The following is a 24,432-nucleotide window of genomic DNA, read 5'->3' on the forward strand; positions in this document are numbered from 1 at the left end:
GTTAGCCAAACAATTTGAGATGAAGGACTTGGAAACTCTTCTCTGTTTCTTGGGGATTGAAGTTGCCTACTCTCTTAAAGGGTCCCTTGTTTCTCAGTCCAAGTACATTACCAACATTCTTGAACAATCTCGTCTTTATGATAATAGAGCAACATATACTTCTCTTGAGTTAAATGTTAAATATGCTCCCTCAAATGATGTTCTTTTACCATATCCCACTTTGTATCATACTTTGGTTGAAAACTTGGTGTATCTTACGATTATCAGACCTGATATTATTTATGTTGTTCATGTTGTTAGTCAATTTGTTGTCTCTCTCACTACATCACATTGGATAATTGTGCTTCGTATTATTCGTTAACTTTGAGGAACTAAATTTCAGAGCCTTCTTTTTTCGTGCAACACCACTAATCATAAGTCCACTACTGGATTTTGTATCCTTCTTGGAGACTATCTTACTTATTGGAAGAGTAAAAAACATTATATTGTCTCTCACTCTTCTAAAGAAGCTGAGTATCGCGCTATAACATCCACTAATGTTGGAATAATTTGGTTGCATTGACTTCTGTCTGATATGGGTATGTTGTTTTCTGAGCCAACTCCGATGCACTATGATAACAAGAGTGTTATTTAACTTGCTCATAAATGGGTCTTTCATGAACACACCAAACACATTGATATTGATTTTCATCCTACTTGTCATCATCTTCTACATAGAATCATTACTTAAATGTTTGCCTCATCTTCCTTACAGATTGTTGATTTGTTCATAAAGATGCATTCCATTTAACATTTTCATTTTTTGGTTGACAAACTTTCGATGCTCCATGTTAATGCATCGTGAGTTTGAAGGGAAATGTTAATATTATTATATATTAGTGGTAAGAATATTTTAGTTTTTTCCATTCTCTTGTATATATACTTACTGTAATTCTATTACACTAAAGTTTTTATTCATTTGATTTATAAAACTCTAGTACGTTCTTTCTCTTTCTTCTATCTTCATCTTCCTCCCTTTTATGTTTATCAATGTTAACAACACCAACAATCAAGTACGAAACATTAACGAGCAATACATTTCATTAGCTCTTATAAAAAAAAACTCATGAAAACGTTGAATGTGAAATTATTGGTTTTTTTAATCTTAATTTTCTAACAAATGAGTGAAATTTGAAGATACATACATTATTTTCGCTACAACGATAAAAATATTTTTTGAGAAAAACTCAAATAAAGTCGAACGTTGTTGATGTATCTTAAAAATTCAAAGAACCTAGTTAATTTTAAAAAAGTTAAATAACCTTTATGAAATATGAATTAACACTAAAAGACTTTTGATGTAGTTTTGACTTATATTTATATAATTTAATTTCTGTGGATCGTAATTTTATTTTACACATGCGTATAATCACTCAATAATATCACTTTTTTAGATTAATTGATAAAATATATTTATAAATATCTATTTGACATTTTTTGATTGGTTGAATGTGTAAAAGAGTTTTAGGTACATAGAAATTATTCTCATGTATATGTACTAATTCAACCATTATTTTTATGAATAATTTAAAATCTATCAACATTTTATTTATTTTTTGCTATGACTATAAACTAATCCATTTTTTGGAGTACAAAATGAATGGCGGATCTTGAACGAAAACATTGGGTGATAGAAATTTTAAATATTTAATAAATAAATAAAAAGTATAATATTGTATTACATATAAGAATTTTAAGTTGTAAATTTACAAAAATATATTGGAGAGAGTTAGTAAATTAAATTTTGATTTACATTTTTAATAATTAAAATTTAGTTGAAATTTAGGTTGAAAAATTTATTTTATTTTATAATTATAGTAGTTGTTTTTGTAATTCTTTTATAAATTATTCCCTCTTGTTTTTTTATAGCAGGCATCTCGATTATAATTTAGTCTACTAAAATTTATATATTTGGTTCATCTTAAAGATTTTGGAGACCTTGTTATAATCTTAAAAATTAAGCCTAATAAAAAAAAATACAATTCTAATAATTAAAAAAATTGGTAAAATAAATTTTAATCCATATACACAAATGAATCTATATTATGCAATTAGGATATACACATATCAATATATATGATACAATCTACATGATATATGTCATTTGATTAGATTACTTCATGTAACAAAAAAAGATGCACATATAATATGTCATTTTGACATATTAGACTCAAGTATACGTATCGACAACGATAACCCAACAACCACAATTCAACTTATAAAAATAATCATACTCCTAAAATATAATGATTATAGATCCCAAAATTACAACAACATATACCATAATATCTATACTAATTAGCATATTTATTAACATATGTCATATCTCGAAGTTCAACACCGATAAGCATATAATTTCCTCCAAATTATATGTGAGATCACGATTCTACATTGATAACACAAGGAATGTTTAATGGTATTGGAAGAATAATTTTAGAATTTGAGAATATAAAATACAAACATACAATTTTGTATCACATTGTTTTGCACATCATCAACGTCTGATCCTGGATTAGTCCATAAAATATATTAAATTATAATTCAAATGTCTCTTATAAATATAAAATAAAAATTATTTTATATTTAAAAATTACTAAAAGTATTTTTTTTTTAAATTTGAAAAATTTGGGGTGGCCACGTAGAAAGTACAATGCTATAGATAAATTGATATATGCATAAACTTACCATTAATTAATTAACTTATTAATATAAAAACTAATTTATTTATCCGATGCTTTTACCAAAGAAAATCTTAATCCAACGGTGATAGCGTAGGGACATATGATATGATATAAGGGTAAGAATAATCGTGGAATATTCACCATGTAAAGATATTCCATAATTGATTTGCAAATCAACCGAAACTTTAATTTTTGAAATTGATTTGCTATAATTTCATTTATTTCATTTCATTTATGAGAGAAAGATTTTATTCCAAAAATAAACTTTCAGTTGCTAATGTCGTAATCTTATAAAATTCTGTTCACGGCTCAGACCTTTCCTCTCATTTCTAACCCATTGTTTTATCTATCTTTTGAAATCACAATGTTTTTCAATGAAGGAACGAAATCTAACCTGGTTGGTGCCTATACTCTATTATATTATCATCCGTAATTTCTTTCATTTTCTTTTATAATATGTATTTAGTTCATTCTATATTTCCATATATACACTATACAAATTCAAACTCTACTTTAATATTCACATGTATAGTTCTTCAATTTTTTTTTTTCATGGTAGACTTGTGCTTTGAAAGTGGATACTAATAGTAAAGGTTGGTCAGAAACTACTAGCAAAATTTTGAGGAAAATCAAAGGTATGTGTTTCATGTTTTCTCTCCCTCAAGTATTAGTTTTATTTTTGACACAGTTTTAATATTTATTATTAATAAACTATTTTTTTGGTAATTAAATAAATGTTAAAATATACATATATGCTATGTTTCAATTTTAGGGCTAAACTACAATTTGGATACAAAAGATGGGATGATATATATTTCAGGGAAAGTAGATCCACATAAAATTTTGAGAATGATTACAAAACATGCAAAGAAAGTAGAGCTTTGTTGGATGAAAACAGTGGAACAACAATATGGCAATGGGAACAACTATGGTATGGATCAACATATGCCCATCTCTGGTTACACAGCATCATATCACAACAATAGAGGATATTATACCCATCCTCCTCCTCCAATGTCTTATTCCCATTCTGCCCCTCATCAGAACCATTGTTACATTCCACAATTGTCTTATAATAGTTACTGGATGTAAAACACATGAATTTGGCTGTTGTTGAAGCGGCATCACTCCAACAGTATCACTATTAGTATTACTGTTTGATGTTTTTGTTTGATTTAATTAACTCCTTTCGGTCTACTATATGATCATCACGATTCACAAGACCCCTTTTGATAAAATAGTGATATGATTGTGAACCGGTATTTGTAAGGTTCACAATTCTAATTAATCTGATTGTTATTTTGTTTTCAACGTGGCACAAGGGAATTCTTTATCACTTGATATTATTTTAATTATCTGAGTTGAATTGTGCACAAATGTTAAAAAGTTAATTAATTTTATTGATTTTAATGATAAAATAAATTTTATTTATTTAAATATTTTTATTAATTGTAATTAAGTAAAAAATTTGATGACTTGAGAAATGATAAATATAAATATATTATAATTAATGTTGTATTGATATTATAAAATAACAAATAATTTAAAATAAATAACAAATGTGATATTTAAAATGAGACCAAAGGAACAAGTTTAAATTTCAAAATTATTTATTATTGGTATCTTTTGATGATACCAATCAAGATTGTCTTGATTGTTTGTTTTTATTTAAATTTAATTGCAGTTTTAATTATTTTATTTTCACCTGTGTAAAATTGATTATCTATTCTAATACTTTGACAATTTTGGTCATTTTTATAATTTGTTTGACTAAAAAAATAATAATTTGACATATTTTAAATAATATGATTAATAAATAGATGACGCTGAATAATTAATATCAAAAAAATTATTATAAAACTCTTTGAAAATATTAATTTGAAGTTATAGAAATATGTATTTTTATAATTTAATTAATAAAATATAAATAATTAATGATTATAATAACATAAATCATGAATCGTATGTATCATTATTTTAATTACATTAAATTACTATTTTTTTATTTAAAAAAATAATGAAAGAACTGAATTGTTGGATTTTAATTAAAAAATCAATTATATAATTTGATAAAAAAAATAAAATGATTAAAATTATATTAAATTTTTTATAAAACAATCAAAATTGTCAAAAATATAAAAACCGTTTATTTATTTATATATTACTGTCTGGAGGCACTTTTTTTTTATAAATACTCCCCATAATTTCTGGGCGCAAGATGCCGTAATTTTGTGCTTTCATTCAAAACATGCCATGAATGTGAAATATTGAGAATGCATTGCAAATAAACACAGGTCTTGTTGAAAAACTTTAAATGAAGTAAGTTTTTTTGGAGTTAATTCTACTTTTTTTTTTTTTTTTTTTTTTTTTCAAATCATCCTTAAATTGACTGTCTTTTATTAATAATTTTGTGGACTAAAATAACTGTTAGAAGTCACATTGAAAAATAACAATATAATTTTTAAAAAATATTACTGTATTATTCATTTGTTTTATTATTTGTAAAGTTAGTGGTCAAGAAAACTTTTAAGAAATTCAGTATTTGGCAACTCCAAATATGAGAGGGTGTTATTATTATTTCTATATGAATAGAACTTACCAAATCATCCTTAAATTGACTGTCTTTTATTAATAATTTTGTGGACTAAAATAACTGTTAGAAGTCACATTGAAAAATAACAATATAATTTTTAAAAAATATTACTGTATTATTCATTTGTTTTATTATTTGTAAAGTTAGTGGTCAAGAAAACTTTTAAGAAATTCAGTATTTGGCAACTCCAAATATGAGAGGGTGTTATTATTATTTCTATATGAATAGAACTTACCAAATCATCCTTAAATTGACTGTCTTTTATTAATAATTTTGTGGACTAAAATAACTGTTAGAAGTCACATTGAAAAATAACAATATAATTTTTAAAAAATATTACTGTATTATTCATTTGTTTTATTATTTGTAAAGTTAGTGGTCAAGAAAACTTTTAAGAAATTCAGTATTTGGCAACTCCAAATATGAGAGGGTGTTATTATTATTTCTATATGAATAGAACTTACCAAATCATCCTTAAATTGACTGTCTTTTATTAATAATTTTGTGGACTAAAATAACTGTTAGAAGTCACATTGAAAAATAACAATATAATTTTTAAAAAATACTACTGTATTATTCATTTGTTTTGTTAATTTTTTTAAAACTAATAAATATGACATTTTTAAAATTATTGTATGTTTATTTATTACGTTTTGCAAGGGGATACTTGGTGTAAGGAACTTTCAAAATGAAATACTTCCAAATAAATTCTCTTATATTGAATATTATAAATAATAATTTTTCTTTTTCTGAGTCAAGATTAACATTTTTATAAACTCACGCGTAGGGGTGAGAATAGGTCAGGCCAGGTCAGGCTTTGTAAGGCCTGAGCCTGGCCTACGATTAATTTTTTAGGCCTAAGTCTGGCCTACGGCCTATCATAGGCTTTTTTTTCGGCCTGGCCTGGCCTTTTTAAAAGCCTGGCCTGGCCTGGAAGCCTATTTAAAAGCCTTATTCATATTAAAATATTTAAATGCTCTCCACATACCAATATCAATGTACATATCTATATATATTAAACAAAAAATAATTTTTCTAACAAAATAATTTTAAAAAAATCTGAAACAAACATCCTTTAAACCCTAAAACATAATTCTTGATTTCAAAGAATAGATTTTTTTTTTAAAACAAATGTACCAATTATTACCTCTCAAACAAATATGGAAGGACTAATTGAATGGCTACCGAATATGGAACGACTACCAAATATGGAATGACTATCGAATATGGAATGACTACTGAGTGATTGTCTAATTGATAAAATTTAAAATAGAAAATAATATTATTAATATAATAATAAAAATAACATTAATAAATAATTAAATATATATAGGCCGGCCTGTCAGGCCTAATAGGCTTCTTTATAAGCCTGAGCCTGACCTATTTAAATAAATAGGCTTTAAAAATAGCCTGATCTTTTTATTAAATAGGCCAGGCCAGGCCATAAGTAGGCCAGGCCATAGGCCCCTGTCGGACGGCCTAGCCTATTCCTATCCCTACTCACGCGTTACTTTATTTTTATCTAGGTTGGGACCTAAATATTTTCACAATTATCGGTAGGAAAAAAAACATAATAATGATTCTGTCACAGTTACAGGTAAAAAAGACGATGAGAAATGACAAAATAGGAAAAGATAAAAATAATAATAAGAAGAAGAAATAGAAGAAACTAGAAACTAGAAAACCAGCAACAGTCGGTGGTAATGATATGTGAAACAGTAAAAGCCCGAAGGCGCCGCTTGGAAATGGAAAAGAAAACAAACAGCAAAAGCGGCCCCACAAACCAAACTGTATTTTGTTTGTGAACTAACTCTTTCCATTTTGTTTTACTCTATAAATAGTTCACAAGACACGTGGTTGGTTCATTCTTCAAGCTACTTACTCACTGATCCCTCAATTCCATCCTATTAGATTTTCACTTGTTAAATTCAACCATTTTCATCTCTCTTGAATTCTTCATTCATCAACTTTGTTAACCATGTCGAATACTGCTGGTCAGGTCATCAAATGCAAAGGTCACCCATCTCATCTATCTCCTTTGCGATTTTTCATTTCCATCGATCCTTTTGCTTTTTAAGGATCCATTTTGGATCTTTATTTTTTAAATTTATTTTATTTGCGCACTATTCTGTTTTTTTTTTATGATCGCTACTAACTAACTGAATCCTTTGATTGTTATAAACCAGCTGCGATTGCATGGGAGGCGGGGAAGCCGCTGGTGATAGAAGAAGTGGAGGTGGCGCCACCACAAGCCGGTGAAGTCCGTCTTAAGATACTCTTCACCTCCCTTTGTCACACTGATGTTTACTTCTGGGAAGCTAAGGTAATTATATTATGTTATTTATTTACTTTCTTATTTTGTTTCATTCAATGTCCTCTTCGTTATACATTAATTGCAATTGCTTACTATGGTTTTGTTTCTTGTTTTCTCCTGTTTCAGGGTCAGACTCCACTGTTTCCTCGTATATTTGGTCATGAAGCTGGAGGGTATCTATGCTTCTCTTCTCACAAATTACTAACCTTTTTTCCTCTGTCTCAATTTGTGACAACATTTATTCTTTTCATTTCCTAAAATGTGATTTGTAATGTAAATGCATGTTGATTAGGATTGTGGAGAGCGTAGGGGAGGGTGTGACTCATCTGGAACCAGGGGATCATGCTCTGCCTGTATTCACTGGGGAGTGTGGGGAATGTCCACATTGTAAGTCTGAGGAAAGCAACTTGTGTGATCTTCTTAGGATCAACACAGATAGGGGTGTCATGATCAATGATAACCAGTCAAGATTCTCTATCAAGGGACAGCCCATACACCATTTCGTCGGTACCTCCACATTCAGTGAGTACACTGTGGTTCATGCTGGATGTGTTGCGAAGATCAACCCTGCTGCTCCACTTGACAAAGTTTGTATTCTCAGTTGTGGAATATGCACAGGTATATATGGTTTTTATTCAAGATCCCTACATTCAGATAGTAAATTATAATTACGAGTGTCTATCTATGTTTTCTCAATTAAAATCACATTCATGGTTGTAGGTCTTGGTGCTACTATCAATGTTGCTAAACCGAAACCGGGTTCCTCTGTTGTTATCTTTGGACTTGGAGCTGTTGGCCTTGCTGTATGTTACTCTTATACTTTTAGTCTGTGTGTGTGTTGCAGTTATTATTGGAAATGAAAAGAGCCAATATTAACTTCTGATCTTCTCTTTAAACTTAAATTTAGGCTGCTGAAGGGGCAAGGATTTCTGGTGCATCAAGAATCATTGGGGTTGATTTAGTTTCCAGCCGATTTGAATTAGGTAGATTGCTTTTATCTTCCATCAAATGATTGAAGATTTGGGTCAACATAAATTTATTCTTTTGTTAATGACATTTCTTATTTTTTTTCTTGTTTGCAGCTAAGAAGTTTGGGGTCAATGAGTTTGTAAACCCAAAAGAGCATGACAAACCCGTGCAACAAGTTAGTTCATGGACAATTTAGTCTATATTAGTTTATCGTATTTTTGTTCTTTATTCGTTTTCTATTTTGAATTTGAAGTGTTTATTAAAAAAACTCTATGTTTTCATTAGAGGAGATTGAGATGTGAAAGTTGATGTGCAGGTAATTGCTGAAATGACCAACGGAGGCGTGGATCGTGCTATTGAATGTACTGGCAGTATCCAAGCTATGATCTCAGCATTCGAATGTGTCCACGATGTATGCTAAACAAAATTTATTTGCTGTTACTTGTTGCTAAAGTAATTATAAAGCTTATTGAGGGTAAAGCTGAACCATGATGTGTTGTTGTTCTTAGGGTTGGGGTGTTGCTGTACTTGTTGGTGTACCAAGCAAAGATGATGCATTCAAAACTCATCCTGCGAATTTCTTGCATGAGAGGACTCTTAAGGGTACCTTCTATGGCAACTTCAAACCTCGCACCGATCTTCCAAATGTTGTAGAGAAATACATGAAAGGGGTAAGTTTATAGACATCGAATCTAGCGTAGGAACCAAAAATATATTTAAACTATGATATCTGTGTTGCTAATGTGATGTTATGGTGATACTGCAGGAGCTGGAACTTGAAAAGTTCATTACTCACACAATACCATTCTCAGAGATTAACAAAGCTTTTGATTACATGCTGAAGGGGGAGTCCATTCGTTGTATCATTCGCATGGATGAGTAAAACTGTTGATCAATGTTGAAATAGTCCCTAGCGGGGGACTGAATTTTCAATCTAGTTTTAAAATAAATTTCATAAATAAACCCTTTTGGATTATTGAGTTTGGGAAGTTTGCATGTAACGAGTTTTGCTGCTGGAATGTTCTAATACAGCATAAACTAGATTTTGATTTTGTTAATTTGTTGTTGTGTTATTCTATGATGAACTGGAAAACGGGTAAACAATCTTAAACAAAATACTAAGAAGAAACTATACTACCCTCAAAGATGATTTACTATCAGAAAAATGAACAGAAATAAAGGTGTAAGTAAAATCATAACTATATCAGCACAATCAGTGTAGGTTCTTAACTCATTTTAAAGAGCACAGAATAAGCAGACACTGAGGTAGAGTGATATTGTAAAAAAACATAGTAATTGGGTTTTGAATATTTGGGGTACTTTCATGAAGATATCTCTCTATTGAAGATCCAACTAAACTTAGGTTTCATCTTTTGCGCTAGCTCATCAGCAACGCTCTTGTAAATTCTTAATATTGTTGGGTGGAAGCCTACCCACGAGGTCCTGTGCACGTTTGTCAAACCTTCCAGTTTCTCTAACCTCCACGTTGTCAATGTAGTCACTAACCGTGTACACGCCGATGCGTTGTGACACTGCTGAGAAATGAGTGAAGAGCTGTGGGTCTCGTCCATCATGCATCAAGTGTCCTGGCATAACTATGTTGTCACACATCATTTCTGCTATGGCTGTCATTGTTTCTGTGGGGTCTACTTCTAGAAGCTTTTCAACGATTCTCTAGTATGCAATCTCGTGGCGCTTCTCGTCTGCAGCAATTGTTCCACATATACGATGTTTGTTATATGTGTGCAAAAATGTATCATCACCGTGCCAACTCCAATTAAATATTGGATAGTTTTTTCGACCATGTGCATATATATCAACCCGGCCAGGAAGATATAGACAAGTTTTGAGCAAATCTCCATGCCTATTCTCCTCAGCAGTCCAGGAGCGTGACCATATAGCTCATGGGCTGAGACTTGAACCCGTTTCATTCCCAATCCCATCCAATCAGTTTATCCATGTTTGGTATGTAGGCAATGCTTCCTCAGTGATCATGTCACCCACCAAAACTACCAACTAATCATCTGCAAGCTCAGCCGTTCGATCCCTTAAGACCTTCACTTGATCGATGAACTCATCAGCTATAAATCACGTGGCTGCCAACATTCCGAGTAGGGATGAGAATAGGTTAGATCGTCCCGTGAAGGGCTTATGGCCTGACCTACTTATGGTATCGCTTGACAAGACCTATTTAAAGCTTAGATATTTAAACAAATCAGATTTATACTTATAAAAAAACCAACTAGGTCTGACAAACCAACTTATATATATATTTTATTATTTATTAATATTATTTATTATTATTATTATTATTATTTATTAATATTATTTTTTATTTTAAAGTCTATCAATTAGAGTATCTCCAACGGTGAACTCAATATGAGTTTATTAAATGAGTCCACCATGCCACATCATCTTGAAATAACTCATTCATTTTTTACTCCAACAATAAACTCATAGGTTCATTAAATATGGTCCACCACTGCCAGTCGTACATTTATTATTATTCGTGAATTAATAAATAAATAAAAGAGAACCGTGGTGACAGTTTGACACATCTCCAACAGTGAACTCGCCAAAAACTGAATTTTACGTGGTGGACAAACTCATTTTGCTACCGTTGGAGATGCTCTTAGGCAATCACTCGGTAGTTGTTCCCATATTCGGTAGTTGTTCTCATATTCGGTAGTCGTTCCATATTTGGTAATTGTTCCATATTTGAGAGTCGTTTTATTATGGAATCACTCGCTAGTCATTCCATATTTGTTTGAGAGGTAATAATAGGTGCATTTGTCCTAGGAAAAATCTATTCTTTGAAACCAAAAATTATTTTTTAAGGTTTAAATAATGTTTGTTTCATATTTTTTTTAAAATTATTTTGTTAGAAAAATTATTTTTTGTTTAATATATATATAGATATGTAAAATATAACATTTAAATATTTTAATGTTAATAAGGCTTTCAGGCTAAGAGCCAGACTTTTAAAAAGGTCAAGTTATGTCGAAAAAAACCTATGATAGACTATAAATCAGACTTAATCTTAAAAACTTAATCGTAAATCGGACTCATGTATTTCAATGTATGGTCCATTTCCACAGATTTGGCTAACTTTGTGAAACCCAACTCTCTAATGACTTGAAAATTTCTTTTTTCTCGGGTGGCATTGAGCGTGTATTTCGGGCTTTTAAGACTGTTTTCGATTGGGCCTTTATGTGGCTTTGTGTTTGTGTCTAGGCACGTGATGTTCCTAATTGGTTGCAAGTTGTTATCATCATTGTTTGCTATTTCCTAATTTGTTGTAACTACAGAAACCATGCCACCGTTTATATACACCATGCTCCATAGATATGTATAACAATAATAGTACTATAGACAAAATTGCTGATAAGACTTCAATTAATGTGAGTTCATTGGGTGCACCTACCTTCACAAAATCACGTCGTAATATAATTTCGTTAAAATTGTAATATATTTTTTATTGTCAAATAATTTTGTTAAATGATCTTAAACATCATTATTTACAATACTTGAAATTTATCTGATAATTATTTCTCTTTGGTGGAGGTTATCTGACACTTATTGTTCACAGTTGAAGTGCTGTTTTTCTTAGTAAGACAAAAATGATTGTGAAATTAAATTAAGTAGTGTGAAAAAAGTCCGAGGACATTATGATTATATGACATACAAAAAAAACTACTCATTTCATCCCTAATTATAAGATGGTTTGTAAATTTTTAGTTACATTTATTATTATTAAAAAAAAAAGATATATTCTTTATCAATACAATCAAATTCTCTTATAATATGAAAAATTCTATATATAAAGAATAAATTTAGTACTAATATTCATACACAGATTACAAACATTAATTAAACTATAAACTTTTTATTAACAATTCCTAAAATGTGTCATAAGGTATTATATATAAATAGAGTCGACGAAGGGAGTATGATTTATATTTCATATTTTTAAAGTTGAGAGGTAGGATTTAGTGTATAAATTATTTGGTAAATATGTAATTCAAAGGTTTGTTCTCTATTTTAGAGTAAAATATCACCCTCTCACTCTAATTTTTTTATAAAAGAAATAATATTTATCTCGTTTAAAGTTTAACTTGTAATTATTTTTTATAAAATACAATACATAACAATTAAAATTTAACTCTACTCGCATCAAAAGTATTATTTATGTATAATGGTTGCAGTACAATAGTAGCTGCCGCATAATAACTTTCTTAAACCACAATAGTTATATAACACTAAAAATCACTTAATGACTTTTGGCGCCTTTATTTTCATTGAAATGAAATTTTAGATTCTTTATTTATAAAACGTGCTTTTACTCAATTTCATATTTTTCAGAATTTTTTTCCACAAGTCATTTTTATTTAGCTAAATTACATTCGTGGTCCTTTAACTTAAGTCCAGGTAACGTTTTGGTCCTTTAACTTTTTTTTTTCCATTTCAGTATTTTATCTTTTAAAATAATTTCAATTTTACCCTTTAAGTGAGATTCCGTTAAGGCAACGTTAACAAATTCCCTCATCCGTTTTCTTTCCAGTTTTTTCTCTTTGATATTTCTAAATCTCTTGTTTGGTATTTCATCTCCATTGATTTCCCTCTTCTCATTTTCGTCTTCTTATTTTTTTGTTTTCTTCTCTCATCTCCATTGATTTCCCTCTTCTCATCTTCGCGTGTTCTTCTCTTGTCCCACTCGTTTTTCTCTTATCAGTTTTTTCTTTACCACATATCTGACCCCATAATCTTAGAAAAACAGGAAGGAATATGTATGTGTGGACCACAAACCCTTGACCCAAAATAATCAACACATGTAAGAATAAAATTATTCAAAATCAAACACATGCAACTAATAAATACAATAAGAACCCAACTAAACCCTAAACCTAAACCCTAAAATAAATCAGATCATTAAACATCGGAATCCATAAACACGTTATCTTTTCCTCTCAATGTGCGATTACGATTTCTTGAAGCTTCAGGAAGAAAACGCGATTCAGGAAGATTCAGATCATTAATTTACGATTTCACGGAGATTCAGGAAGAAAACGCGAAGACGATAGCATTTCACCGAAAATAAAAACAGGAAAATAAGAACACGCAGAGGAAAACGATTTCACGGAGATGAGAAGAGGGAAATCGGTGGAGATGAGAGAAGAAAACAGGAAAATAAGAAGACGAAAATGAGAAGATGGAAATCAGTGGAATGAGAATACCAAACAAGAGATTTAGAAATATCAAAGAGAAAAAACTGGAAAGAAAATGGATGAGGGAATTTGTTAACGTTGCCTTAACGAAATCTCACTTAAAGGGTAAAATTGAAATTATTTCAAAAGATAAAATACTGGAATAGAAAAAAAAAAAGTTAAAGGACTCAAATGTTGACCACGAATGTAATTTAGCCTTTTCATTTATAATAAAGAAGTACATTTGATTTGATGATATGAGAGAGTTATTAGAAACTAATCTAAAAGTTTGTGTTGAGTGTAACTGTAATACTCCTAAAATCAATTATTTGAAGTAACACCGTCTTTTCATATTTAATTATTAATATAAATTTTGAATTAATTTTTTACTATGAGTACTTCGGTACTTGTACGGTTGTACCCATCTTTTTCGTGGACACCGCATTTCTTCTAATTTTTTTCAACCAATGTAGTTATATGGTTTGATTACTCCAACGGTTAGCACCTAAGTTAATGCATTTCATTTATGGAACATTATTCACTAGATCACGGAGCTAGCGTTGAGTGTAGTCACCTAATTTACTTAAGTGTGAACAACCACATCTGAGTTGTGAGATTGATTACATTATCATAATTTCAACCAATCATTTTTAATGTATTCAGTAATTGTAGTATGTATGCACGGCTGTTAGAATCAAAATTTTGCCTAAAATCATCGTATCCTTCACATTGTGTGCATAACTATAGAGGATTCCAGATTATGCTAGTGCTTGCCAACTTGAAACCTTTGTTGCAACACACACCAACAAATTTTGAGTTTTTTTCTTTTCTTCGTAATCATTTCTTAAAATTATTTTATTATCTCTTTTTGTTTAAATAAGTAATTTTTTTTATATATTTCGTTTTTTCTCCGTATTTTATCAATGATTTTGTGGTTGAGTACAACATTAGTTTGTTAGCCATTGTAGTATAACATTTTTTTGATTTTTCATTTTAGTGTGATGTTCACGCAGACAAATGACTCATTTTGTCGGTATTAAATTTTGAACAAGAGATTTATTGAGGGTATCATCAAATTCAACATTCTCTTATTCCTATAAATAATTTGTCAACATATGATTGAATTTGTCATGTCAAATCACATATCACATATAGTTGATATAAACGATACTAGTAAATATTTTTTTCTAAAGAAGGATGATATTGAAAAATATAGATCTTACATTATTCTAGACCATTGGTTGATGGAAGATATTAGTTTGACAATTAGGATTAAAGTTTTTGTTTGGTTATTTTTCATTAACATCTATATATATATATACTGTACAATTTTTTTTAATATAAATAAAATTCATTTTTATGTAAAAAAGAAACATCTAAGGACAACAATTGTTTAACATTATTGCATTAAATTTGATTTTACAAGTTTGTTATCCAAATTAAGTGTTAATTATAAGTTAATTACAAATTAGTTATTCTAATTAAGAATTAGTTATTCTAATTGAGTATATAAATATAAATTTCATTAATTATATTTGTTATTGTAATAATTTTTATCATTTGATCAATACAAGATTTTCCATTAAAATTTTGCATATTCTATTATCCTAAAACAAAGCAGCATTCGACCGCGTGGTTTCTTATATGGTGAGATGTCTTGTTTATGATAATGATTGTTGATAACTTATTTATAATTGCGATAACGCTTCCCTTTTAAGGTAAACTCTTCATTATAACACATTTGCTTGAACTTTGAGTTTGAATATCTCAGATGGAAGTAGTATTTTGATTTAATCTAGTTATCTAAAGTTATTACTTGCAAATATTTTTATAAAGATGTGGGAGCAAGTCACATGCTCTTCTTTTTTGTTACAGCAAGTCACATTCTCTGAAAAAATGTATAACCTAATTACTCAAATTAGACCAGTAATGACATGTACTTCTACCAACGGTATCCACATCTAACTTCAATTTCTATAATCAAAGACCTGAAACTTTGTGAAACAACTTCAAGACACCACCAACATAGGAGGTATCAGAGTCACAATAATTAATAACAGGCCAAAGCTAAGCCAGATTTACAAAATGTCAATGAAAAAAGAAAGAAATGTTAACATTTAAATAGTTAATATTCCAGTCCACCAAGAATTGGCACAGCAACACTTCAGTGCTGGTATTATTTATATACATTGGTTTCTCCATTAAGCTTTCACTTTCAAAAGCTAATGGAGTTAATGATGTGACATAGTATAATGACTAACATAGTAATGTTACATTGTTACCGAATACAATGTTAACATGCTCCATCTTTTTGTAGCAAATTTGAGAAGAGAATTTCGTTCCACATATCAGGAACACCAGGTAAACACCAATGACTGCAATCAGCTACAGATGGATTGTCACTCCAAGGGCCAACATGGCCATCACTCCTATAAGCATCCATCGGTGTCACGTTCAAAATCGTCACAGGAGCACTCATATTTTTTACAACTCTTTTGATTATATCTGAAATTGGGCTTCTGTCCTTGCCATGTGTTCTCTTCCAAGGGTTTCTAGTCACCTTGCAAGCCTTACGGTTATGTCCACTGGTACAAAAAGATAAACATCAAGTTAACAAAATAAATCCTCTATTTGGTTCTTGTTTAGCCATTGTCTCATCTAGAAAGTTGCAAAACAAAATGAGTAACGCCTTCTCTGCATAAAAGTTTAATTAAGCACTACGATATAAGCTATTTATGTGAAAAACAACAAAATAAAGTCAAATTGTTCATATTTAAGCTATAAGTTGTTTTTATAAGCTATCCTAGAGAGCTTATGGAAATAAGTTTAAAATAGCTTGTGGACAATCTATAAGTTGTTTCTCTAAGCTCTCTCATACAGTCGTATAGGTGTTTATGTTGGTAGATAAAATCAAATAAGTTAATCCAAAAAGATCAAAAATAGTTACAACGAACCCACCTCCAATGTGATGATTCAAAAGTACGGAAGAATACTCTTGTTCTGTTGGTGTCAATTGTATTCTCTACCCAAGATGCCCAGGTGACCAAAGCTGTTTTGAATGCTGAATTAATTGGCATTCTAAGCTTCAGTGAGTTACCAACCTGAAAATACCAGCCCCTGTCTGAGGATCATGTTAGCAATTAGCAGAAAATGGTTGATAATTTTCATAAAAAATAAACAAATTAATCCTAGCTTGCATGGAAATTCTATTACACTACATGTGCACAGACATAAACAAAACTTCAAAACAGATGAATATACAAGACAATTCACATCTTTCATGGTAATAAAACAATTAGTGATCAATTTTTCATCAGAGACCATTTGAAATAAAACAATTAGTATATTTTAGATGTCTCATCATAGTCATGGTAATAAAACATCATCATGTTGAAGTTCATGTATGTATTGTCAGTTTCAATGGCATATCAGAAGAATTACTAGGACCAATAACAAGTACATGTAGACCTAGCAAATTTTCCTCAGTTTGATCAATAGTGCCCAAAATTATCATATGCATGTTATCATTTGAATAAAAAGATAGCAATTTTCCCTCAGTTAGACCATTAAAAGGTATATCTAATATCATTCTCTGCATAGAAAAAAAAATGCATCTCTGTTTGTAGGATTAAGTTACTCACATATCAGAAAGCTTAGTCCTTGTCCACCAGTGGCCTGAATTGAATATAAGCACATCAGAGTCAATCCACTCGCGGCTAATATCGTCGATCTTGTCCAATCTCAGTGCGGTCTTCACCCTCTTCGGTGCAAAACTAGGCACCGGACCAGGCTTCACCAGAAAAACAGAACGATAAAAATCGATTCTAACATCAAAAGTACTAAACCTCACACCTAGAAATCTAATCTGTCTGGTGATCTTGTTGCCTTTGATTTCATAAACACTCTTCTTATCTTCAACTCCTGTCATTAGCAAACATATCAAAGACTCCCATTGAGTCCTACTCAACGAATCACCGACAAAAACAACCCTTTTCCCACGAAGTAGTTCGAGTATTCTATGTGCATCAAACCTTGGAATATCACAATTATTTGGTTTCCATCTCCACTTTGTAAAACCTCTATCTTTACGTCCATTTGCCAAACAATTAAAACCTCTTTCTATAAATGGACAATGAGAAGCATCATATAAAGGGTAACTATCATCCTGAATCCAACTTCCATCAAACACATGGCAGGTGTCCCTTGAAACATTGAATTTTAAAGCCTCATCGTCATAGCTCTTAACTAGTGAATTAGAACTATAATTAGTGCTAGGATTAATTTCATAACTCTGAATAACTTTGTGAGTAGTGGGAAATGCATATGAATATCCCCATGAAAGGACTAACATGAATGATATCAAAGACCCAGTTGTGACCAACAAATTGAAAGAAACTAAGATCCATGCATTGCAGTTACCTTTGATAATTTTGTAACTCTTGGAGAATAAAGTTGTAAACTTGGAAAATGAGATCCAAAAACTGAACATACCCAGTAACTGCATTAATTGCAAAACCAACCAACTATCCCAAATATCCATTGTAAAAGTAAAGTAGAGTGGAAGGAAGCAATAACCTATGTTAACATAATCACACTAACATAAACATAAGTTCAACACAAATAAGGTGCATTTTATGTATAGGCATAACAAGCTTATTTTTATAGCACTAGAACAGAACATTCATAGACAAAATGGAAGGTTGGAGTTTTATGAAGTGAGATTTTGTTTTTGTATTTTGTTTTTTAATGAAAGGGAAGAATGCTGGAGGTGGTGGTTGTGAATGTAGGAGTTAGTTGAGTAGCTTCAAAAAGTGGAAATGCAAGTGAGGTGAGGTTAATGTTGTAATTGGACACGCTAAGTACTTTGTAGAATAGAAGAATGCATTTTATAGATGGGTACTTCACTTTAAATAATAAAACCAGAAGATATTACATGCATATAATACTCATTAGTCGATTTTATGGATTTTTCATTTTAAAAGAGTTAAATTATTTATTTACGATTAAGAGAAATAGAAAAAAATATAAAAGTTGGTACTTATATAAATAAAAGAGAAACCTTATATACTATTAAAAATAGTTTAAAAACTAGAAGAATGAGAGTTTTGATCAAATAAATTTTAATGGACTATTTATGAGATGGTTTTTATTTGGAAGTGACATTCTATTAGATAGGATTCTTGAGTTTTTCTTAATGTTCTATTGTAACGGTCAATATTTTTAGTACAACTGCTATTGTTCAAAAAACGAATCCAAGTTTTCACAATAAGATAAGCAGGTGCTTTAGTAATACAATTTTTTTTATTCTACATTGGGAATACAGTCTAATAAGACAAAAACAATTAAACAATCCTACTTATAACATACTATATGTTCATCCGTTACCTTATTACAAGTTTTTGAAGTGAGATATTAAAATAACCGGTAATGTTTGATATATCTGTATTTAAAAGTTATTTAAAAATTTAATGATGGTTAAAGAAATTTTTTGAAACGATTAAATAACTATTGTTCGCCTTATTTTGGTCGACATAATGATATAATTAATTTGGATTTAACAAACTGAATGTAAAAAATATATATTAAATCCAAATGTAAACCATCAATATTATAAGGGTGGTTCACTAACAATAATAAGAATACCTTTTTGATTCACTATTCGCATATGATACTAATCAAATTTTTATGATAAGGTGATCAATTTTTTTAAATCTATCGGTCTTGTTTAGTAATACTTAATTTAAACTAAATTAAATAATGTTTATTTTCCACTACCTTCCATATTATGTGTTATGATATGCATTGATATTCTATATTGTGTCGATGAATAATAATAATAATAATAATAATAATAATAATAATAATAATAATAATAATAATAATAATAATAATAATAATAATAATTTTATATATAAGTAAATATGAATTTATAAGAAAAAAATAATGGATGCTATATCTAATGTGAGAGAAAATATTTTTAGAGATGGTTGAACTTTGTTTAGTAATTTTGGTGACACTAAGTCATTTTTCAATGTGGTTTTATGAAAATAGCATTAGAACTCGACTAATTGATAGAGAGGGATTAAGGGGAGAATTTGTAGAGAGTTTGATCAACGAGATATGTTATGATAGTAAGTCATTCTTCAATTGTGATGGATAGAGAAATCACAATTTTTCAAGTATATAAAATTACTTCATAAATTATTTACATTTTTATGAGAGTGAGTCATTTTTTAATTGTGATCGATAGAGAAATCACATTTTTTTAGGTATATAAAATTATTTCATAAATTATTTATATTTTTTTTCCATTTTTTTATTTATTTATACAAAAATATATATTAATGTTATTTTGAAAGAAAAAAAGTTGAATAGATTATAAAGACAAATTTGTCATTTTGTCAAAATATAAATCATATCATTTTTTGTTATATGTTGTGTATCAAATATTGAATATGATAAATTAATCTTATTAAGTTTGTTATCATGTCCATATCATATCATGTTTCTTATCTTATCTTATCTTATCATTATGTCTCTATCATATGTTGCCAATCAAACAGATCCATAAAGACTATTAGTTTGTATTTTTAAAGAGTATAGTTATCCCTATTAGAATTTTAAATGTCTTTTAAACATTTATCTACATTTGAACACTCATCAAGGTGGTCAGTTAATGTAGAATTTGCTTTAAATGAATATGAATTAACTTATACCTCACGAAAATGCTACAATAATATGAATTAACTTGGACCTCACGATAATGCTACAATAATATGAATTAAGTTGCATTTAAAATCTATGAAGAGTAAAAATAACTTGACGTGTTTGAATCACCTAGAGGTTCATATATTCGGATTATCAAGAAGTCCAATTGTTGATTTAACGTGTTATGTCGTAATTTTTAATTATAAAAATTAATTAATGGTTGATTTGTCACACTTAGATAGTTCAATCCGTGAACTAAAGAAATCGAAAGAGATTTAAATAGGATGTCCAGAATTCAAATCTAATAAACTATCATAACTATTTCAAACGATCATTTTCCTATAAAAAACTAATGATTAGTTTTGATTTTTTTTGGTAAAAAATGATTCATTTTGACCGCGGCATTTCAATTTCATATTTGTTATCTGCGAATGATTTCACTTTTGATATTAGAGAAAATATTCTTGAATGAAAAAAAATAAAAATAGAATCATCTAGTTCTTTTTATCTGTCTTTCTTCTTTTTCATCTAGAAAGTTGGTTTGAAATCAATTTTTACTCGAAAATATCATTTACTTAAATTTTTTTTCATTAATTTATATTTAAATAAGTGATTTCTATATAAATTTAAAGAAGATTGACGTCTAGTTATCACCAAACTTGGGCTAGAGCCAATTTCTTATGGAAAGCGGGGCGCAAACAGAAAAGGAGGTCCATAACAACACCGTCTCTATGTTCCTTGAATCTAGAGAATTAGCTCAATTATTATTCTTATGAGTTGTGTTTTCTACTGTATGATTTGAAGTCGGTTGTGATTTATGGTGTGAAACTATCGATTTTCAGAGTCTTATCAATTCTTGATATTCGACCCGATGAGCATTGCAAAAACAATTAATCACTCTCCATGAGTAATCACACCCTATGAGTCACAGTCTCAATAAAATAAGAATACTATTTTTTAAGTGTTCATATATTATAATAATTTGAATATATATACCACACCAATTTGTTATGAATGGATGATGATATTTTGTTGATACAAAACCAATTGTTTATCTTTCTCACAATGTTCTATTTTCACTAAAAAAAATAATGAGTTTATGGAAACAAAATTGCAACAGGGAATTTGTTGAATCCTTCTTCATCTTAATTAGAAGCATAAGAGCATAATGTGCTTTTATCTGATGCACGTTATGATGCTTTTAATTGTGAATTTTTAAATTTGATTGTAAATCCTCTTTTTCTTTTTTTGTTGAAACAAATTGAGAATCCAATCTTTTTAATAGAAAATATTCAAGTCGATTTTTTGTAAGAATGAATTATTTAATATAAAAACCTAAGTTTTAATTTTAATTGATGCATGTTATGATGCTTTATTTTCTAACCTCTTTTTTTTTTCTTTGAAATTGAAACGAGAGGAATTTGTGAACAAAGAGCATAACGTGCTTCCAAATAAAGATCATAGAACAAACAATGCAATGAATCAATAGACAAGACAAAATGGAATAATTTATCTTTCACCTTCAATTCATTAATTTCTTTCCATTCAATTTGCTAATGGCCTACAAGGAAACATTCCTTATTAATTTTTCTTTTTCAACCGCTACATATTTTTAGGCCATAAAATATTGAAATCTAGTAAGAATCATTAATCGGATGATAGATTAATCTGCTATATATTTCCATGTTATATATAGTTTGGCAGACTTATCATCTCATTTTCCATTCATAACAAATATCATTAATCAATTGAAGGTTTAGTTGTGTTTGGCAATCTTTTTCCCTGCACAAAGGAACTAAATAGATGCAATGATCTAGAAGGTTGTGCAAATGGTACCATATGACCTGCTCCTCTTACAGTTGCAAATGTCAACAAATTTCCATACTCAGTTACCCAACCTCCAACCTACATACATTAATTTGGGAAATTGAAGTTAATAAAATTGCAAAACCATACTAAAATCATTTTTCAACATGCAAAAAAATGGTTAAAATTGATAATAAAAATATACCTGGCCTTTGTGGAACCAAACTCTATATGAGTCTGTAATACCGAACTTCAGATCATGAGCTAGTTCACGAGTGAGTGTTCGAGAGCCTAATAATGGTACAACAGAATCTGCATCTCCACTGTCATGATAATTTAACATAAATAATTAGTTTACTACAAAAATTAATTTATAAAATAAATAACATGCAATGAGTATCTTTTGTTGAAAATTAATTACCTATAAATCCATACTGGAATATGGTTTTCAATTATCCGTTTGAGAATTGGAAGTATATTAATGTCAGGGTCTGTGCTACTGTAATTTAAAATACTGCAATGAAGAAAAATTGCAGGTTAGAAATTTGAGCAATTAATAATTAAAAAAAAAAGGACATTTATATGATTATTAAATAAAAAGAAAGAATTATAATTTATACATACTTGCTGCATTCAGACCATGGGTAAGGCAAAATGGTACGGTTAGCATGGAGAGCCTTTTGAACCTCTGGGAGGTTGAGGTATGAAAAGAGTTCGTAGTCCATACATACATCTACACTTAAACTTCTTTTAGTAAGCTGCATGCATTAATGAAATAATCGAATAATTAATTAAGTTAGTTTATAAATTCATGATCTAAAATGAAAAAAATAGGAAACTAAAAAAAGGAAAAAGTACGTACCGTCTTTTTTAATCTGAGTTCTTGTTCAGCTATGGCTGGATAACAAACATCAAGAAGCACATCATAGTTGTCTACATACGAGCTCACAATATTATAAGCATCACCCAAAGCATCATTGCATGCTTTAGATTCGTTATGAGGAGGTGCATAGGTGTAATCATCAAAATGGCAATCATTTTGAATCGCAAGGAAAACTTCATCAGAAATCATTCCGTGGGACCAGAAGTATTCATATATTGAGTATGCATCACGATCAAAATTCAGAAGTGGATTTCCAATCTAACAAAGCAAACGAAAAATTAAGATTTCTTTTATTTAATTAACTTCATAATCTCTTAATTAAATATTCAATAGCCAAATAGTATTAAAAAAGATAGTGTGAATGTGATCTTACAGCAATTCCTTTTAAATTGAATTTGAAACCAGTTGAACGAGTATGATCAAGAAGAGCAGTAGCTAACTGAGGGATGTAATGTCCTGAATATTAACATTATGTAAATGTTAGTAATAAAACAAATTAGTTATTAAAATTGGGAAATGAGGCGCATTCCACAATCAACAAAATATTAACCATACTAATTATTAATATGTTAATTTGCTCGACCTGCATAGCTTTCTCCGGTAAGAAAGAGTTCCCTTGATCGGTAGGTAGGAAACTTCTCGTACCATTTCAACATGAACAAAAGCATATCATTGGCTGAAAAAAAAAATTGCACACATAAATAATTTTTATTTTACATAGATAAAAACTTTACATAAATTATTTCCCACAAATTAAAATTTAATTCAATACCTGTTGAGGCGTCACCAGCGTTATAATCCGAAGTTGTATTTGAATATGACCAACCAACTCCAGCAGGAGACTCCACAAAGAGAAGATTGGAAACTATCAAAATTAAGAATAGAAAACAATACATATTAGGTATCAATGCACAGCCAAATTGTTCTCCAATATCAAAATACAAATTCATATGCATATAGTTTCATACCTCTATTCCAAGACTTTGAATTCTTTCGTAGACCACGTCCATTACCAGAAGGATAAAATGGACCCAATTCAGTAAAAGCTCCTCCTCCAATGGAAGAACATCCCGGACCTGAAAAAAATTAACAAGGATACATATTTGTTATCAATTAAAGGACATTTCATGAGCCCTGGAAGAAGGCATTGAATTGGATGTAGTTATCACATTAAAAAATCTCTAAAGTTAAGTTGACCCCCCCCCCCCCCCCCCTCACTCTCTTTTTTTATTCAA

At 29.6% G+C, this 24,432-nt stretch overlaps 4 protein-coding genes and 1 pseudogene across 4 annotated transcripts in view; 2 read left to right on the top strand and 3 right to left on the bottom strand.

The window, feature by feature from the left end:
- The first annotated feature begins 2,977 nt into the window (after nt 1–2,977).
- On the top strand, nt 2,978–3,944 carry LOC113786742 (uncharacterized). The gene is made up of 3 exons (XM_027335123.2): nt 2,978–3,117; nt 3,280–3,355; nt 3,493–3,944. The coding sequence occupies exons 1-3, from the start codon at nt 3,085–3,087 to the stop codon at nt 3,810–3,812; spliced, it is 429 nt and encodes a 142-aa protein (XP_027190924.1). The 5' UTR covers nt 2,978–3,084; the 3' UTR covers nt 3,813–3,944.
- A 3,222-nt stretch (nt 3,945–7,166) lies between these two features.
- LOC101488883 (alcohol dehydrogenase 1) lies at nt 7,167–9,654 on the top strand. The gene is made up of 10 exons (XM_004502522.4): nt 7,167–7,328; nt 7,500–7,636; nt 7,754–7,800; nt 7,920–8,245; nt 8,348–8,430; nt 8,535–8,610; nt 8,710–8,771; nt 8,913–9,008; nt 9,106–9,267; nt 9,363–9,654. The coding sequence occupies exons 1-10, from the start codon at nt 7,292–7,294 to the stop codon at nt 9,477–9,479; spliced, it is 1,143 nt and encodes a 380-aa protein (XP_004502579.1). The 5' UTR covers nt 7,167–7,291; the 3' UTR covers nt 9,480–9,654.
- A 112-nt stretch (nt 9,655–9,766) lies between these two features.
- Nucleotides 9,767–10,606, bottom strand: LOC101493862 (stearoyl-[acyl-carrier-protein] 9-desaturase 6, chloroplastic-like; annotated as a pseudogene).
- Nucleotides 10,607–15,892: 5,286 nt separating this feature from the next.
- Nucleotides 15,893–18,666, bottom strand: LOC101489207 (protein trichome berefringence-like 7). The gene is made up of 3 exons (XM_004502523.4): nt 17,442–18,666; nt 16,759–16,917; nt 15,893–16,385 (listed from the first exon to the last, which is right to left on the bottom strand). Exons 1-3 carry the CDS (start codon nt 18,338–18,340, stop codon nt 16,094–16,096), a joined length of 1,350 nt encoding a protein of 449 aa, XP_004502580.1. The 5' UTR covers nt 18,341–18,666; the 3' UTR covers nt 15,893–16,093.
- Nucleotides 18,667–22,000: 3,334 nt separating this feature from the next.
- LOC101489529 (serine carboxypeptidase-like 42) overlaps nt 22,001–24,432 on the bottom strand; it is a 4,685-nt gene continuing 2,253 nt past the window's right edge. The window contains exons 2-10 of the mRNA XM_004502524.4: nt 24,166–24,273; nt 23,970–24,062; nt 23,781–23,873; nt 23,571–23,653; nt 23,177–23,455; nt 22,939–23,072; nt 22,736–22,828; nt 22,520–22,637; nt 22,001–22,413 (exon numbers count right to left, since the gene is read on the bottom strand). Of these exons, the coding sequence (XP_004502581.1) occupies nt 22,249–22,413; nt 22,520–22,637; nt 22,736–22,828; nt 22,939–23,072; nt 23,177–23,455; nt 23,571–23,653; nt 23,781–23,873; nt 23,970–24,062; nt 24,166–24,273 (1,166 nt within the window). The 3' untranslated portion in view covers nt 22,001–22,248. The remainder of the gene's footprint in view (nt 22,414–22,519; nt 22,638–22,735; nt 22,829–22,938; nt 23,073–23,176; nt 23,456–23,570; nt 23,654–23,780; nt 23,874–23,969; nt 24,063–24,165; nt 24,274–24,432) is intronic.

The sequence above is a fragment of the Cicer arietinum genome, chromosome 5, assembly GCF_000331145.2.
Source record: "Cicer arietinum cultivar CDC Frontier isolate Library 1 chromosome 5, Cicar.CDCFrontier_v2.0, whole genome shotgun sequence".
Classification (NCBI taxonomy): domain Eukaryota; kingdom Viridiplantae; phylum Streptophyta; class Magnoliopsida; order Fabales; family Fabaceae; genus Cicer; species Cicer arietinum.

What these genes read in the sequence shown, in the direction of transcription:
- LOC101489207 (XM_004502523.4), bottom strand. Translation starts at nt 18,340, where the DNA reads ATGGATATTTGGGATAGTTGGTTGGTTTTGCAATTAATGCAGTTACTG. An exon ending in AGGACTAAGCTTTCTGATAT is followed by an intron (nt 16,918 to 17,441) that starts GTGAGTAACTTA and finishes ATCCTCAGACAG; the next exon opens with GGGCTGGTATTTTCAGGTTG. An exon ending in TTTGAATCATCACATTGGAG is followed by an intron (nt 16,386 to 16,758) that starts GTGGGTTCGTTG and finishes TTTTTGTACCAG; the next exon opens with TGGACATAACCGTAAGGCTT.
- LOC113786742 (XM_027335123.2), top strand. Translation starts at nt 3,085, where the DNA reads ATGTTTTTCAATGAAGGAACGAAATCTAACCTG. An exon ending in AAGGAACGAAATCTAACCTG is followed by an intron (nt 3,118 to 3,279) that starts GTTGGTGCCTAT and finishes TTTTCATGGTAG; the next exon opens with ACTTGTGCTTTGAAAGTGGA. An exon ending in AATTTTGAGGAAAATCAAAG is followed by an intron (nt 3,356 to 3,492) that starts GTATGTGTTTCA and finishes TTTCAATTTTAG; the next exon opens with GGCTAAACTACAATTTGGAT.
- LOC101488883 (XM_004502522.4), top strand. Translation starts at nt 7,292, where the DNA reads ATGTCGAATACTGCTGGTCAGGTCATCAAATGCAAAG. An exon ending in TTGGAGCTGTTGGCCTTGCT is followed by an intron (nt 8,431 to 8,534) that starts GTATGTTACTCT and finishes ACTTAAATTTAG; the next exon opens with GCTGCTGAAGGGGCAAGGAT. An exon ending in TTCCAGCCGATTTGAATTAG is followed by an intron (nt 8,611 to 8,709) that starts GTAGATTGCTTT and finishes TCTTGTTTGCAG; the next exon opens with CTAAGAAGTTTGGGGTCAAT.